Below are 18,062 nucleotides of genomic sequence, written 5' to 3'. Positions count from 1 at the left end.
CCTCCTGGTGTTTCTTGCCGCTAGGGGGCAGACTGCAGAGTTGCCGCCAGTTTCCAGCTGAGGTCTACATAACGAGTGCTTCCGGTCCTTCTCACCCTCTTTTCCTCTGCACTGGGACGCAGCCATGGTAAGAAACTCCGCCATGAATCCGACTTTAACTAATCTGACTCAATCCTCCGTCTTTAAACACCGTGTCTACCCGTCGTTCACCCTGATGTGTGGTGGAGGCTCTGGTGCATGTAACTGTGGGGATATCAGCCATCTTGTGCCCGGGTTACGTTGTTAGTTAGTCTTGTAAAGGATGTGATGGTGCGGATCGAGCCTCCACACGAACACGGCCTGTCTGGTGAAAACAATAAAAAGATAAAGGGTGAAGAAGCAACAATGGCGAACAGCCCTCATTATTTATCCATGTTAGATAAACGTGTTTACTCGTATTCTGCTGATTTAACCATTAAAAGCGGCGGAGTTAGCCTGCTAGCTAACGGCGGTGTTAGCATGTTAGCCGACGTTAGCTGTCACGTCCACTCGCTGGGTAGAAATGAGGAAGATGAGCTGCATCGCCATTGACAATAATTTTTGGATTTATTTAAAAAAGCAAAATGGCAGCTGCATTTTCCATCTGTGAATCAGCGCCTTTGCACCCATCTCGCTTCGTTAGCCGGTAGCTAGCTAGCAGCAGCTACACATGAGGCTAATCGCTTGTTTTCCTGTGGTTTGACACGACATGTGTGATTTAACATTTGTTCTCCGTCTTGTTCAGGTGAACGTCCCGAAGACCCGGAGGACCTACTGCAAGAAGTGCAAGAAGCACCAGCCTCACAAAGTCACCCAGTACAAGAAGGGGAAGGATTCCCTCTTTGCACAGGGTAAGCAGCCTGCTCATGATGGGTTGTGTGTCTGTCTGTGTGGTAAACTCTGTGTTGTGATGTGTGGCTGACCTGTTCATGTTTTGCAGGTAAGAGGAGATACGACAGAAAGCAGTCCGGCTATGGAGGTCAGGCCAAGCCTATTTTCCGAAAGAAGGTAAGTGTGACCCTATGTCTGGGATTGTGTGTATGGGATTTTGTAGCAGAAGTGTGGGGTGTTAAATGCTGTGTTGTCTGTACAGGCTAAGACTACAAAGAAGATTGTGTTGAGGCTGGAGTGTGTGGAGCCCAACTGCAGATCCAAGAGAATGCTGGCCATCAAGAGGTGCAAGCACTTCGAGCTTGGAGGCGACAAGAAGAGAAAGGTAGGCGTTGGTCTTGTGTTTTGTTTGTGTTCCTCTGAATTGTTGGAACTTTGTGGTGCAGAATATTAATGATGTACAGTGGAAGTGTTGTGGCAGGTCTACTTGAACGTGACCCCAGTAATAATTTCATAGCTGGCTCACTTAAAGTGGTTAATGAAACAAAACTCTGATGGATAACTATCTGGACAGTTTTCTAGTGAAAGTTTAGCATTTGACATGTTGTCCTTCTTTGATTACGTTTCAGTGCCAAATTGAAAGCTGACACGTATAGCGTTTTAGCTTTTCTGCCTCCTGGCATCAGATTTATGTATATATTAGTCTTTAATCAGCACAAATGTGCATGTGAACCAGAGAGTGCACCAGTTTTGTTTTTATCTGGCAAATCCACCAACAAAAGTAAAGCAGTAAGACTTATATAAAGACAAGACTATGAGTTGATCTCAACCTAATGTTAAAGAGGCCATCTGAACATTTTACAATTAGATTCAGGAATGGTTTTGAGCCTGATGATAAATTATTTTACAAGAGCTCATTTCATTGTAGGCGTTTGTTTATTGTGGCTGAATTGCATTGGTTTTAACTGGAAGTGATTTGCAGGAGGGTTGACTAACAATCTATCCTCTGACAAGAAATCAAGTCACTGTATTCATCAGTTGTTCAAACTAAACGTGTGGATGACATAAAAATGCCATTTTAAATAGGAACAATGACACTTTAACCTAAACTGAAAACAAGAACCTTAAAATAGCTGTAATAAAGTGCCTCTTAAATGATGCACAACGGTGAGAATAAGCCTGTGGATGCACTTGAAGTTTGGGTGAATTGTAAAGGAGTTAATCTAGTGTGTAGTCTCACCCAAAATGTTTGGATTAGTAAACTTCTGTTTGTATTTTCAAACAGATGATGTTTTTAATTGACAGCAGCAGTCATATTGAACCACTGACACCTGGTATTATGTGTTGTGTAACTGCTCTTAACAAAGTTTTTTCTTGTCTTCCCTAACAGGGCCAGGTCATCCAGTTCTAAACTGTGGTCCAGTCTTCTGGATGAAGTTGTCACAATTTTCATTAAATGTCGTAAAAGAAACTTATGAGTTGAGTGTTTTTTGTCCTTTATTCTCACAGTGCATATCAAATGTACAAAATTCAAGTTTTTAAAATGTTCACACCGTAGGATTCATTAGCAAGTTAAAGTTTCATTTTACAACTAAATACCCTTTTTTTTGCAAATGAACCTACACTTCAGGTAACATGAACTCAAGACTCCTTCTAGAGCCTCAGTCTCAGGTGATAAAACACAAACAGAATATTTGTGCAGATATATTCCACCATGTTCTACACATGACCTTTGACATTAAATCTCTTATCAGCATATTGTATACAATTAACATCAAGTGTACAAAACAAATTCCAGTGATTTACTCTACCTATAAAGCTGCCAGTATACTGTAGTTTATCCCAGTGTCAAACTCATTCAAGCCAATTAAAATGATACTAAAATTCCCGTTTTTAAAAGTATTTGGTCTATTACACAAACAACCAATTTTACAACTTTACTTAATCAATGTAGTTCTAGCAGATTGAAAACCCTCTTGAGGATTACAAAATGGTTTCCTGCTTGCGCTTGACATTTGTGTCCTGCCAGTGCAGCTCGTACATCATCTTGAACCTGCTGCTGATGGGAGTGAGGGTGAGGAGAGCGGTACCTGACGGGTTCACTGATAAAACCACTTTGCTCATTGGAGTCTGAACTCCCAGCTCCCTGTACTCAGGCAGAATCTGTGTCACATTACACTGGGGGTCACAGATCTTCCAGCCGGGCACCGCTCTGATGACCAGCCCCCGGGGACCACCGATCTCCTGTCTGTTCAGAACAGCGACAGCCAGGCGCTTGTGAGACAGAGGTCTCTCCCACACCTCAAAATTATTCACCTGTAGAGCAAGTTACGGTTTGTTAGTGGCCGTTAAGTGCTTGATATATTAAGTTGTGTTACTGCTGGATCAGGCCAGGTGATTACAAAGCATCTAAACATTCCAGGAGGTGAACCTGCTTCTCGCTCACCTTGATGGTGCAGAATCCCTGCCGGCCCAGCGGGTCCTGGCTGATCTCTATGATGTGTCTGTTCTGGAGCAGCCCCTTGGAGCGAGGACAGATGTGCCTCAGGTCGTTGGACATGAGCAGAGGAGCCGCCATGATGGCCCACAATGCCATCTGAGACTCCTGCTGGTCGTGGCTCAGGCCAAAGTTCCCAATGACAAGCTAGAGAAATGAATCGGGCAAAATTGTAACAAGGGAATCCAGGAGATGCAGCACATCAACACGTACTATTGAGATTAATAACACAAATCCATGCAGATTGTGTAGTTGACTAACACAAACTCAATTGAGTCCTGGTGCAAATCAAGCTCTACAGCCTACAAATAAAAAAATAAATGCAAGGAAGGAATACTTTTGACATTTTGGGTAGTAAATTAATTCAATAAGCAACCTGCCAACATTTAAAATGTAATTGATTCTTCAAATGAGTTCTCAGCCATGGAGCTGCATTTGTCTTTTTAAATTTTCTTTAACATTGTAAGATAGCAGGTTAACAGAAATCTTAATTTTCTCAGACGGATCCATTGATCTTGATTTTAAATAATCTGACATGTTGAGGACAGATATTTATGTGTGTGCTGTTTGGTGCAGAACCAAATGCAAATCCAGATATAGTAAATTTCAATTTGGTTTCATGCAGAGACTGTTTTAGTCTAGGTGTGTGCTTTAGCGCCTTTCTAAAGTAATACTGGAAACAGTGATAGTGATGCTAAGTCTTATCTGTCTCATAAGAGTCACTTCTCCAAATGTCAGACAATGGACCTTCACCTCTCCTTTGTCTTTCAATTGCAACAGTTCCCTCAGTGAGACTGATAATAAAACGCTGGTTACTCAAAGGGGGGTTCTATTTCCAGTATGAGGTCAAAGAGTGGAGCCCAGTACCATATCAGGGTCATTCCAGCCCCCAGGTCCAGCCGAGGGGACGATGATGTCTTGATGAGAAGCCGTCCAGTCCACGATGGATTTGATGGAGCTCCACGAGTCTTCCACGTCGTTGTAGTTGCGCCAGTGGTTACATGTCTCACGGATGGCTGTGTAGTTCGGCTGCAGGCACAGAGATGCTCTTTTATGAGACATACGGCGTCATCATGCAGTGGAAGCTCACAGATAAATGCTCGTTATTTTAATTTCAATGTTATATAGAATTGTGTAGAATAAACCAGAGATTGATGATATTTTTTAAACAAAAAGTGATATTAAGACGAGTTCTCTCACCTTTTTGATAGGCCACTCGTATAAAGGCCACTCGCAGGAGTACAGGATACTTCTTCCGGTTTGGTTCAGTGCTTTTGACATGTTCGTGTAGCCTTCGCCAGAATGAAGAACAACAGGTTAAACCACAAACAATGCTGTCTCTAATGAGTCACAGAGCTCCTGAATGATAGAAGATTAAAATAATGAACCCAGAACTGAATGAGGTCAGTTGTAACTTTACAAATTCAGTTGTAAGAATGACATTTTTAAGTATCCCCACTTTACTTTCAGAGCCTAAATCTCACCTTCCCCTATCAAGGTCCGGTACATGAAGCAGCCATCAAACTTGAGCAGGTCCACATTCCAGTCGGCAAACGTCTGAGCGTCGGTCTCGTAGTGGCCCAGGCTGCCGGGGTACCCAGCACAGGTGTTTTTCCCAACATCTGCATAGATACCCAGCTTCAGACCCTTCGAATGGATCTTAAAACAGACAAATAGCAGCAGAATTATTCTCTCTAAGTTTTCAACATTTATCTTTTTGACAGGTTATGGGTCTGTGCCAGGAGGGGGCGATGCTGCACAGCTAAGAACTCGATGCTCTGCCTGGTCGGAGCTAAATATATCTCTTTCCTGGAGAATATAACTTTTCAGCTGTCGTGGTGGTCCACAGTGCAGAGATACTCTGTGGCTGAGGCAGAGCGGGAGAACGACAGCACACTCCTACCTGAGACAATTTAATGCTTAGGATTTCATACTTCAATTTCTATCTGTGTGAAATATGAGACCTGGTTTCTACCTCAGCTTCTTTCCTCCTCATTATGTTAATAATTGCAAACCGCCTCAAATGGATATGTAAATAATCTGTTATCTGAACATGAAATCACTTATTATTCTTGAGTTACTGGATCAGATCTTCTCACAAATGTTCAAACTTAGACGCATTGCACCGCTGATTCTGTTACACCTCTTACAGCATGAGATAAATATGACATGGTTTGCTATTACATAACAGTGTATGCCCAAATACCAGAAGCTATAACAAAACCTTCATATAGCAGCACACATTGTTATTTGCGTTATTAGAAACAACTCAAATTCCTTCCTAACTCTTCATGGCATAAATGCTACATTCACTTTCTGAGTTTTTGTACATCGGCTACTCACATATTCGGCCAGTTTCTTGATGCCCCCGGGGAATCTTTTGGGGTCTGCCTGCAGGCGGCCCTGGGCATCCCGCTGATGGGAGGGCCAGCAGTCATCGATGCAGACGTACTCGTAGCCGGCTTCTCTCCAGCCCTCCTTCACCATCACGTCGGCCATCTGCATGTACAGACGCTCACTGCCAAGGGAAACAAGAGGAGACAGGCCGGGGCGGATGGCATCTCTTAACATGTCAGCGTTCAATGTCATGTGCAGCAGCAAAATGGCAGACGACAAATACGTACGAGCGGAAGGAATTGTCGAGACAGTGAACGCCAGTTTGGATGTTGTTCATGGTTGAGTAATATCTTTGAGTAATATAAGACAATAGCAATTCAACCAGTGAGCTCCTATTGGTGGTCGACAGGGTTTTAACAGGTTAAATGTAAGACTTTTTATGACCATAATGAATTGAATTTTCAACCTATGTGCAGTTCCGCAGGTAAGACGGTAAACATGTATTACCAGTTCTATTTTTCGTGTCCCTTGAAATAACCTGACTACATTACAGGTTTGTTTAACTCGTCTTGAAACGTGTTCAGACGTTAGGTTCCTAGTTTTCAAAGTGCTTTTGAATATAGGTTATTACATCACTCAACGACACCTATATATCTGACACCATTATCTCCCAGTGACTCAAACCAGATAACTAATAAAGGCTAATCAAGTCAGGACGTAATGGCCCTGCCTCATCAGTAACAATCTCATGTTTCTGTTCTCATACTCTGTCCTTCAGCATTTTCTAAATAGATGTAAATATATAAACGTGTATCTTAAATCTATTTGATCATGATCCTTGATCCAATCAAACCCCATACAAATGCAAATTGTGTCACTTTCAGGTTTCATTGAGTGGGTTCTGAGTGAAATCACCTTTGTGGTGTAAACATGATCAATTTGTTTGGTGGCCCTGAAGTGAAAATCACAGAAAATCACAAAACACACTCCCACAGGCGACAAAACAGCTCACAGAATACAAGAAAGCACAAAAACACAATAAAAAACACGTTTTATAATTTGTTATTGTGTTTTATTGTTAGCTCATGTGTGTTTGCACTCCAGGGCCAACTACAAATGAGATGTTTACAATAAGAATTGAAGGTTTAATATTTCTGTGACTTATATTAGCAGGAGACTTTTCCTGTTCTCAGTTCCTGCTTCACTTTGTTATTTGCTGGCGTGTTTTCATTTTAGCTTTTTGGTTTTGTTGTTGTTTTATTGATTTGTACATCAGGGCCACAGCACATACAGATGTTTCCATGTAAAACCACTTACTATGCAGTCTGTGATAGGAACTGAAGTAAAGGTGTACAAGTCCTGTCCTGTGACTTGTATCAGCAGGAGACTTCCCTGTTCTCAGGTCCTGTTTCTCCTCATCATATCAGCCTGGACCTGAGTCTCCTGCAGCCTCTCACCTGATGCAGTTCTCCGGATCCTTGTCACAGTCGGTGTTGCACATGAACCTCTCCCAGTGCAACCAGCCCATGGTGGGAGTCAGAGCCAGGCCGTTGTCTAAGGCCTCAGCTCCGGGTCTGATGGAAACCAGCAGCTGGAGCAGGACCACCAACACGATCATCTCCACCAGTAAACTCTTCACTGGTCAGAGAAACAATAAAAACCATGCGACCGCATCTATTTCCTGATGTGTTCGGAACCCGCCCCCATGGATGATTGACGTGTCTCTGGACCAATGAGAGGCCGGCCCTGTTCACTGTGTAAACACGGAAGCGCTCAGGTGATCAGCTGAGGAGCAGGAGTCAGCTGACATGATAATAGAGCTCGATAGAGATGAAGTCACATGTGGAAACAGCAGCTCTGATGATGACGGGATTCATTTGTAATGGATTTTATTCATTGTTTGTAAAAATTTGGATTTGAAATATATAAATAATATTAAAAAGTTCTATCTCACGACGAGTTTGGATGTGACTTTCAAGAAATGTTTTGGGAAAAGTTTAAAATAAAGTAATATTATTCATGTTGTCATTAATCATGATATTATTTTATTTTTAATCGACATTTCAAGAATAAATCCATGATATTACGAGAAAGTTGTGACTTAACGATGAAAACATTGCTAATATTATGAGAGTAAAATCACAGGCTATTAAAGCGCGAATAGAGTTGTGACTTTAAGAGAAAAAGTGCAGCAATATTGCAAGAATAAAATCGTAAAATTTGACAGAGAAACCAACACAAGAGGGGAAATTTCCTCCAAGTCCTTGTTGTTCTTTGGTCTGAATCAACCAATAGTTTCTCACACAATCATTTTAAAGTCTTGATTCTTGAGATAACGTGGTGCTTATGTGCCAAAAGAATCAGTATTTTAGTTATTTGTGAAACGTATACTGAAGAGTTAGTATTATTATTTTAGCTAAAATAATCAAATTCTTAAAACCACTGGTGGAATGCAACTACTTACATCTACTCGAGTACTAATGTACAATATTACGTCTTTTGGTACTTTACATCAGCTTCTAAATAATGATGCTTTGTTATAAATTAAATTTGCCAACAGTGTGTAAAGTCAGATGTCTATTCCGTTTCCTACCAACACAGAGTGAATGGAAGAGGCCTTATTTACATTACTGTTCGCTGAGGAAGCTGGCTAATCAAAAATGCCAAACACACAATCAGCAGTAATGTAAGAGTATTTACATATCTACGCTGTTTCAAGCACAGCTATTTGTTTTGTGCAGAAATTATCCCATTTATCAATGGCTTTCTTCATTTTGATGTAAACAGTCACCCTGCTTTAAGAACCAAATTAATCCTGGACGCTTTCTCCCTCATGGAACTGTCAGAGTTCTTCAGACTCACACAGAGAGAGTGATGAGTTTTGTATTTGTTGTACTTACCCGTCTTTTGTGGGGTTTTAAGGAGACAGACGCAAATTGCTAATGAGATCAGCTTGTTGAGAGTTTGAATGGAGAGACAAAGGAGATGAAACTTTACGGAGGAGACGCAACTTGAATCGGTACGAACTTCCTGTGATCTCGCTCCTGACGGTTTGTCTTTGCCGTGCGTGACTCCTTGTGTCCTGGAAGTGAGAGAAGTCAAACAAGGAAGAATTCAAGAGCACAAACCCAGACTAAATAATCCTCATTCCCACTGTCAAGGGCAAACTCCTTTTCTCAGACACTTGGTGGAGAGAGAGTGTGGATTTACTTTTGTTTCTATTGTGGAACTAATGCTCCGGAGCTACTTCAGAATTATTCCTTGTAATTAGTGAACTATGTACAGTCTATGGTGCGGAGTGAAGTAAGAACAGTTTGTGTTCATCCTACCTAGTTTATCTGCAATTCAAATTTTAGAGTGAATGTTTTCCATAATATGAAACTGAATTTTCTGTACCGACACAATCTTCAAGACCCAAGTTCACAACATTTCCAAATAAAAGCTCTAATTCAGACTGTAATAAAGCATTGCAGCAACAAAACAAACATTTTACTTTGACAACAAATTACAAGTGATTCTGTGAATGTTGTTGCCATGACGCAGTGGGACCCAGTGCTGTTGTTTATCTGAGGACGTAGAGGAAGACATGTTCAAGCACTGCTCGATGAGCCAGTACTTTCAGCACAATAAATGTTCCCTCCACACAAACAAGAACCAATTAAACACAATAAAAAGATGTCCCCTCCTTTGTACATTGAGGGGTGACATGTTCCCTGATGCCCCTGCAGCAATTACATGCATGGCCACCGCGGGGCGTATGTAAATGAACGGACCATTAATAAACACAAAACCTGACCTTTCAGTGAAATGTCAACGGTGCCTATTTCAACCCTAAACATTTTCGCAGGCGTCACCCAGGGACAGGTGATACGAACTATCTATCACTCCATGGTTCACATCAGTGTCAGTAAGGAATGGTGTCAAGGCTCTAAATGTCAGATTTCAATTTGATTCACCCCCCCCCACCCCCTGCTGATGGATGGATTACTCCAGCTCTCTTGAATACATTGTTTTCTCTTTGTAAAAATGGGACCCCCCCCCCCCCCTTTGACAGAGCAGCGGGCCTCTTTCTGTACAGGGCCTCATTGAGATTGTTGACAGATGGGCAGCCCATGCTTTCTGTCTGGTTTCTTCCACCCTGAGCTTTGACACCGATCCATCATGTTCCTTCCTCCACCCGTGTCACATAATTGAAGAGACTGTCATGGTTGACTTATGTTGGAAACTTTGTTATGGAGTGTACGGGGGACAAGATGAAAGGGAAAGCTGTGCCGTCGTGTCAAGGAGCTACTTTATTGCTTTTGATCTATGGGGACAGGTGGCAAACCCTATAGAGCGCTCGTATACTCTCAATGTAAAATAATGCATTGATCTTGGTTTAATCATGATTAACGGTTAAAGTTTAGCATATATAATCTGTCTCGTTAATCGCTTTAATTATCTTTTAAATAGCTACAAGTGCTTTTTAATTCATCACAATTACACCGGACTACTCCGTAATTGGATGTGTAATTACAATCTGACTGGTGCAGAACCAATATTTCAAGATATCTCCATTTAATGAATTTTTAGTGAAATATTATGTGCATATTCTCTGTATTTGTATTTAATTTAACCTTATATTTTATATTTTATTCTATTGTGTACTTCCATGTGTTCGCTTGCTGCTGCTGCTGCTTTAAACATAAAAATGTTATCTCATCTTATCTCATCTTATTAAATTATTAAACAGGATTGACTTCACAGAAGCCTTTAAGAGTGTATATTTAAATATGGTAAAATCTTATTATCACTTTTTTTGGGAGCAATTCTGCTTGTATTTAACAGTGGGCATTTCTGAGGTGACAGCAAAGACAGAGCGGATGAATGAAGTTCAAAAAAGCTCACCAGGACAATTGTGTAACACCGATATGCATCTGAAACATACTGCCAACGGCCAGGTCCCCATTGTTAGAAAGGTAATTTAATAACAATTGTCAGATTTCTAATTTCTAATTACAATGTGAGCAGTGAGAATGAACCATTAGATTATACAGTGACTCAAATCTGATTTGTCGATATTTTTAATTAGTTTCTCCGTAGTAGGCAGTGTTTCATTCACACAAGTCAAAATGTAATTAGAGAATCATAAATGTGGCGAGCGTATATCGTAGAAGTGAGAACCACACCAGTCAGTCGTATCTGTGCAGCCGGGAGACGTGTTGAACAAACACAGAGTTCTTGGTGATTCCACCTCTCTCAGCTCACTGAAGATTTTCATGTTGCATCAGCTCAGATTCGTTTCTGCTTCTCTTCAGATTCCTTAGAGATGTTTAGGTGCAGCACAAGGTTTTTCGTTTTTTATCAATAAACGTATCTGATAAATAATTCACTGTCTCATCTCGAAAGGCTTTAATTGAAAGAAGCATCTCTGTTCTCTCTGGTTATGTCTATGTATAAATATATTTGCTTTTAAGAGAATCCTTTATTAGTCCCACAGTGGGGAAATTTGCCGAAGCACTGTTATTCTTCTGAGAGAACAGAGAATCTCCAATCCTCTGTTCTCCAACGTTCAGATCCTGCATCAAACACTTGTCACATTCTGTTCCTGGAAATTATGTAACTAATTATGATTTTTTACTCCACTGTCAATGTGGGAAAGTCGTTCAATACTAGTCTCCTTTTGTGATTACATCTGAAATATTATTACCAATGATCTCTCCCCACAGCTACCACAGTGGGGAGAGTTACCGATCCTAGGCAGAGGGTACTTCAGTGTGTTTTGAAAAAAATCCATTTTAATAGCTTAATCGACACATGATTCAATTCGTAGCCCTTAAAAAGTCAGGGAGTGCCCAGAGACTGACCTTCGCTCGGGCTGCTGGTACAAAGGCAGCATGGACCTGCCAGGACCGATCCCAGCTCTGAGGACTTACATCCCCTACAAATAATTAGATACAACAGTGCATTGTTTGCTATAGCTGGTAAACAGAGTGCACGGCAAAATCAATAACGAGCAAAGAGAGGCAGTACATTTCTGATGAAATCGATGATTTGTTTGGCTCAGCATGCAGGACACAGAGTCAAGGATGTTTTGCGGCTCTCTACTTGGCGTCTGTTTCAGTCTGAGGCGTTTGTCATCTCTGTGTCTGCTCAAGTCAAAGCAGATGGGTTGAGGACACTTCAAATACAATTTTGTTCAAAGTCTCTTAAAAAGACTCCTTTATCTGCACGGTACGCTGTTCTACCACTAGGGGTCTCTCAATCAAAATGATGAGATGTCTTGAAGGAGCGTTGCATTGGCAACATCGCAGTCGGCCTCTCGAGGTTTGGATTCCTTCAGTGTTGATTTTTAAAAGGGAGCTAAATGTTCAACTGAGGTCTCGTCCTTTCCAAAACAAACACACCAAGTGATTCAATCTGGGAAAACAGAGAATCTGTGTTTCCTCAACACTGATTGGCCGACACAGGGTCAGAAGGGCAACGAGTAGAGCTGACACCGACGTTTGCTCAGCCTATTTCTATGTCAACATAAAATCCAGACATCCAATAACAACAACAATCTTTAATCCAGTTACAATATAAAGTTAAAAAAGAGCAAGATCTAAGTTACTCTGAAAATTTGGCTTAAAACAGGATAAAAAGTAAATTTGACCTCTTCTGTAAAACAACCAGGGGATATGACGCCATCTCCTGGGGATGAAATGAAATGAACCCTTAACCTTGATTAACATTATGGATTTCTGTTGGTGTGAAAATTGCTGGAAACATTCGGAAACATTTGAGATAATACAAATACACAACTCGGCAAACAACATATTGGAGAAGTGTAATATGAGATCTTTAAATCTTAATTTAACAGATTATTGAGAACCAGGAGATAATCCAATAATTTAGTCAGAGTTATTTTCTTTTTATTGTTATATTGATTGAGCAGTAATCAAATTGTAGTTTGCTGGTGCTGTGGCGTTTGGAATTGCAGTAGTGTTTGTTACACCATTTTTTGTTATGGTTCTTCCCTGACCCCGAAGACTGATTAGGTTCTGATTTATGGACTCTTTGGGTTATTGACTGTTATCTGTGTTTCCATGTTTAAGTTTGTGGTCAGTTGTTTTCCCCTGAGTTCTCTGCTTCCTGTTTTATTTTGAAATGATATTCCTTGTGTGTCTGTAGTTTTATTTCCTGCCTTTTTCCTGTTTCCTTTGCCCATGTGATCGTCTGTTCCTCCTCATGTGTTTCTCCTGTGTTCAATCAGCCTCCCTGTGTATATAAGTCTCTGTGCTGTCTTTTGTGACTTGTTGTCTTTCGCTTGTCACCGTGTTTCAGTTTGATCTTGTCTTATTTCCAGTTTCATCTAGTTTCCAGTGTTTCTCATGTTTCTTCATGAGCCTTTTGCAGTGTTTTCTGTTTGTGGAATTTCTTTGTTGTTTAAATTGTGTTTTCCGTCAGTACCTTTGCCGTTGTTAAATAGCACTTTTCTTAAACCTGGCTTCTGCATGTTGGGTCCACCTGCACAACTCACTCAGGGCTTATTAATATCTTAGAGGCTCATCTTGCTGCATTTACATTCGAAAAGAGAAACGTCTTCAATTAGACGCTTGTAGTTTATAGACTCTTATAGACGTCTTGCTTGAACTATTGGCTACAGTGCCCCCTATGCTTTTCTGTGGTACTGCTCCGTTACATCGGAAGACACACAAATGAGGATAAAATTAACACAATCAATGGAATACATACATTCGTAATGTTACAATAATGCTTCCTAATGACTTTGGTGATACACTGACTTTTCCCCTTTTGCCACTTAAATTTGAATATTCCATCAGGATAAATTGTAGGTGACTGTTGAACCTTCTACTTTCCTTTACATCTAATCTAATTTAAATCAAGCTGTAGTTAATGTTTCATGATAATAACCGATTACACTTAGAGGATGAACTTTGTTTAAATTATTACATAAAACAATATTTTGGAGAGTGAACAAATCCATGTTTATTTGTAGCTGTAACAGAGAAACTACATCGACACCAAATTCAACTGACAAACTAAACGGTGACGTCAAACCATGTCATTCCTGAAAAGAGTGTTTACAGAACTGCTGAATGGCTCAGAGCAGCTTTTCTGTCGTCCATCACTGCGACTCATTGGGTTTCATTTCACCAGTTTTGCTGCGTTAGCTCCAGACACAGTGACCTTTGTTTAGGTAGTTTTTTCCTCGCTTATAGAGTCAATAACATCTGCAGTTTATTTATGATTACATGTCCATCACACAGGGACTGGACAACACAGAAAAAGGGCAAAGTTTAAACTAATTTCTCATTGTTCACATGTTTCCTCTGTGTAATAGATTCAGGTCTGAGCTTCACATGGAGATAAACACTGATTTCTGATAGATGAGGCTTTAAACCAAAGACCTTTAAGTTTTACTGTGCTCCATTTTATACCAGAGTTCTTCTTACTGATTCTGAAAGAGCAGAATCGGCTCTGTGGTTTTTTTTTTTGGTGGGGAGGGGGGTTGCAGGCCTGCTCTCTGTTTAATATTTCATTCGAGGCTGAAAAATTTCTGCCTGTGTTTTCTTTGAGACGCTGCCTCTGTATTACCTGGAGAAATTATTCTGTATTGGAGTTCAATATGTCTCAGGTTACAACAAACCTGTAAAATTGATTTCTGTGGATGGGTTTTCGGCCTGGAGCACATTTCCTCTTCACCCTGAGATCGGGGGAAAGAAACAAAGAAGCAAATAACATCACGCACACCATTCGTGCATCTTTATTATCACATGAAAATGTATTGTAATATTGCTCGATTTGGCAGCGGAAAAAAGAAAATAGCCTGAGGGAAGCAGGTTATCAGGTCTTATTATTCCAGCTGGTCATGCAGAGTGCAGCAGAGACAAGGAAAAGGTTTTAAAAGAAGCCGGCGAGGTCCGAATCCCCCCGTGGTTAAACTAGAAGCGTTATCTTTGATGACAGCAGAACACCCCATCTGACCTTAATGAGCAGAAACACAGATGTAAGCGAGAACATATAGGCTCTCTGTGGATTCTCAGAGGCGATACACAGGGAAACATGTTCCGTGTGATGCAGGGTATAGGATTTTATCATCACTGTCACCATGGTAACCAAAGCAAGATCGCCATCACTGTGCATTCCGGATTTCCCTGATTGGAGGTCCGTGTCCACAGCCCCCCCCATGTGCTCGAAAACACCTCCCGGATTGTTTACAGTCCTGTGAACCTCTGGAACACGGTGCGAGCCGAGCTGCAGCTCATTACCCCCGGTTACACTTGACTGCTAAGCTTTTTCACCTCTTGAATCCAATGGCAAAGGCATAATTGGATCCAAATGAGATTTTAACCTATTAGAATAATTTTCTGTGCGTTGGAAGATGCAAAAAGTTTAATGCTTAGCTCTTTTCATATTAAATGCTAATGAGGCATTGGCAGGTCGCAGCAAAGCCCATTCACTGCTCGGTAATTATATTTATATTCTCTTTTTTTTGTGTATTTGTTTTTAATGGTGTCTGGATAAGATAACTCCCACCCAGTTTTTAAGATTAGCGGGTTTTGCATGAGGCATCATCATTTATCTAATGTTATTAAATTATTCAAAACAGACAAAACTAAACAGACATTTTGGTTTCTCCTTGAGCTCGGATAACCTCGGCCTGCGTTTCCCTACACGTGCAGAGCTGCAATATTAAAATGTAAATGTTTAAACACTCTGGTGAAACAGAGTTAAAACTGTATTATCCTGATCAGTTGTCTCTAAAAGACTTAACTTAGGAGCCACTTCTGTCACAGATAAATAACATTTTCGTGATATGGCATATTCACAGGATCCATAAACACAAGTAGGCTGTCGATGGACAAGTTATTGGGCAGAATATTTACTAGTGCAGCAAACAAAGCAAAATTAACATCCATTTACTCTCTTTTTCTTTTTGTTTTGCACTCCACAAACTTCCTGATTGGAAGAAATCGGAGAAGATTTCATTCAGGTCATGGTTTCATCACCTGGATGACGGAGAGTCTTCACAGATATGTTGCCAAGCAGTTTGGAATGAATTTCCTTTGACTAGTAAGGGAGTTTGTGAGGAAGATGCAGGAAGTGAAACCAGCAAAGTTCCCAAAAGCTCATCTCTGGACTGTGAAAGGCCATCGACCTGACAGAATCCTGCACAAGTGTTGGAAGCAGCTCTTCAACGTTTCAAAATACACTTTAACAACATGACCTCAACCTCAAACCATGTTTTCCTGTTAAGCTTGATTTAAAGAAATAATCAGACGAGGGTATAAAACCTGACAAACGGCCTTCGACTCCACATTTAATATCCATACTTAATGAGCAATGGCAGGGAATGAAAAATGCAAGTTTGTGCTGAATTTGTCTGCCCATGCAGTTACACTGACACCTTGGATGAGGTGTGTGTGTAGTGGGGGGTAACTGGGTGGGACAGACCATTACTCAGCGGGAAGTGGACAGTGAATAAAGGCACCTTCTCCCTCCCGAGTCTCGTCTTTCACATTCCGAGGCGGCGAATGCTTTTGCATGGAAGCCGCTCCGCCCCCGAGTGTTGTGATGCAAAGCTCGACACCGAGAGGTAACAAAGAAAAATGTGATGTTTATTTTTGAGCCTCCTGCAGAGACTTCCCCTCGTGATGACAACGGGTGTTTTGGAGCAGGGATGGAAAAAAAATAAAGCTCAACTCCGAGGTGTTGATCCTGTTGCATCTCCTTCAAAACACCACGCTCCCTCCACTCCAGCACCACTATCACGTCTGCTCACACAAAGACAAACACACACTGCACACATCGCCTCCCCTCCAACACCATCCCCACGTCTCACAGAATTATTCACTCTTGGCCTCTTATCAGACCCTTTTGTTTCCACGGCAACAAGACTTGCTGGAGGGGCTGGGTTGGCTGGATTCCAGACAATCCTCATTGTTAAGGTGCCTCAACTTGACGGAAAAAGTTCAACAGAAATAGGAGGCATTCTTTTTTGCTACCAACATACTGAACCAAGTGGCTCATGGAGTTTATCATTCCCCACGATAAGAATTGTGTTTTTTGCAATTTCTAGTTAGTGCTGTCTATTGATTAAGCCCAACATAGAGCAGTAGTGCCAGACACGCGTTGTCACACTTGTTCTCTCACCCGAGGTCGAGAGTCGTCTATGAGGAAAGTGACAGATAGAAAAAGTCACAATCGGTGGTTTTCCTAGAGCAGCAGCAGATCGTCAAACTCAGCAGGAAGAGGGTCAGGCCAGCAGCGGGGGGGTGATATATTAGGGCACAGGAGACCAACGAACACGGTCACCAGTAATCACATTGCAGCAGGAGATCAAGAAAACACTCAGAAGGCTTTCAGTGTTGCTGTCACCTCAGCAGGGATAAGGGCCTGAGGCATTTGATGCGTGGCCCATGAGCTTTGAGCCGAGATGCCAACCTCGGTAGAGTCGATTGAGGATCTCTGAAGAAAAGTCAGTGATGAGTAGTGCTGTCCTTTATAAAGGGAAGGAGAACTAAAGAGACCACGGTTGCTTATGTTAATTATCTTCATGCAAGTAAAACCTTAAAAGACTATTGAAACTCTTTCTTTTCAAATCAGTCCCAGTTTGATGAAACAAATGTGATTATTCTGCTAAATATGACAATTATGTGGTTCTGCTGCTCTGGAATTAAAGCCCTCGTGTTATGATAACGTCTGTTGGGATATAAGAGGTCAGACATGTTGTTTCCTCACTAATTCACTGCTAAGAAGTAGAAGAATCCGCAGGCTGACAGGTTCAGCTCCGCTTTTGACCTTCTAGTGAAAACATGCAGGAGGAAGAGGATGGAAAGACTAATCTTCAAAGACATCACAAGCATTCATTATCACGCTGGCTTTGGCATTCTGCGAGATACCTGGTATTTAACAAAGGGAACCGCTTTTAATTAGGGAAAAGAAAAATGTGTTTTAAATTGCCGCAGCCTGTGTCACCTTCACAGACGACATTAGAGTTTCACGCTTATAATGGGTTCAGTTTACGGCACTTAAACACACAAGACTTCCTCATTATCTGTCCAATACCTGCATCTCTAGCTATAAGGAAAAGCTTGAAATTCAGTAGAAGGAAGAGTCCCTTCAGTCTCAATGGATTGTGTAAAATGTTATCAACTTTAAACTGTACATTCTGCATGCTCTTTATTCAGTTTACCAAGTTAAGCAGCTATACTTTCGTTTTAGGGGATTTTTTATACATTTGGGTTGAAATATTGATACTGACAGATATAGCTCATGTATATATATATATACTCCCATTGGGGGAAATTCATCATTCCTGTGGTAAGGAAGGTATGATCTACCCTGTATGTTTTGTGCTGTGTTACTAGAGTATGCTGTTCATGCAAGACAC

General features: G+C 41.1%; 2 protein-coding genes across 2 annotated transcripts; one reads left to right on the top strand and one right to left on the bottom strand.

The window, feature by feature from the left end:
* Positions 1-41: 41 nt before the first annotated feature.
* On the top strand, positions 42-2,320 carry rpl36a (ribosomal protein L36A). The gene is made up of 5 exons (XM_061079391.1): positions 42-127; positions 764-869; positions 959-1,026; positions 1,112-1,234; positions 2,240-2,320. The coding sequence occupies exons 1-5, from the start codon at positions 125-127 to the stop codon at positions 2,258-2,260; spliced, it is 321 nt and encodes a 106-aa protein (XP_060935374.1). The 5' UTR covers positions 42-124; the 3' UTR covers positions 2,261-2,320.
* An 8-nt stretch (positions 2,321-2,328) lies between these two features.
* On the bottom strand, positions 2,329-7,363 carry gla (galactosidase, alpha). Its single transcript, XM_061079384.1, has 7 exons — positions 7,141-7,363; positions 5,690-5,864; positions 4,831-5,005; positions 4,547-4,638; positions 4,214-4,375; positions 3,296-3,493; positions 2,329-3,165 (listed from the first exon to the last, which is right to left on the bottom strand). Exons 1-7 carry the CDS (start codon positions 7,299-7,301, stop codon positions 2,833-2,835), a joined length of 1,296 nt encoding a protein of 431 aa, XP_060935367.1. The 5' UTR covers positions 7,302-7,363; the 3' UTR covers positions 2,329-2,832.
* Between the last annotated feature and the right edge of the window lie 10,699 nt (positions 7,364-18,062).

The sequence above is a fragment of the Limanda limanda genome, chromosome 10 (genome assembly GCF_963576545.1).
Source record: "Limanda limanda chromosome 10, fLimLim1.1, whole genome shotgun sequence".
In the NCBI taxonomy this organism is placed as follows: Eukaryota; Metazoa; Chordata; class Actinopteri; order Pleuronectiformes; family Pleuronectidae; genus Limanda; species Limanda limanda.
The sequence above is the reverse complement of the archived record's forward strand: the minus strand, read 5'-3'. Positions and strand labels throughout refer to the sequence as shown.

Excerpts from the sequence above, each read along its gene's own strand:
- rpl36a (XM_061079391.1), top strand. Across the intron at positions 1,027-1,111 it reads AGCCTATTTTCCGAAAGAAG|GCTAAGACTACAAAGAAGAT; the intron begins GTAAGTGTGACC and ends TTGTCTGTACAG. Across the intron at positions 1,235-2,239 it reads GAGGCGACAAGAAGAGAAAG|GGCCAGGTCATCCAGTTCTA; the intron begins GTAGGCGTTGGT and ends CTTCCCTAACAG.
- gla (XM_061079384.1), bottom strand. The coding sequence starts at position 7,301 with ATGATCGTGTTGGTGGTCCTGCTCCAGCTGCTGGTTTCCATCAGACCC. Across the intron at positions 5,006-5,689 it reads TCAAGAAACTGGCCGAATAT|ATCCATTCGAAGGGTCTGAA; the intron begins GTGAGTAGCCGA and ends GTCTGTTTTAAG. Across the intron at positions 3,166-3,295 it reads AGGGATTCTGCACCATCAAG|GTGAATAATTTTGAGGTGTG; the intron begins GTGAGCGAGAAG and ends CTTGCTCTACAG.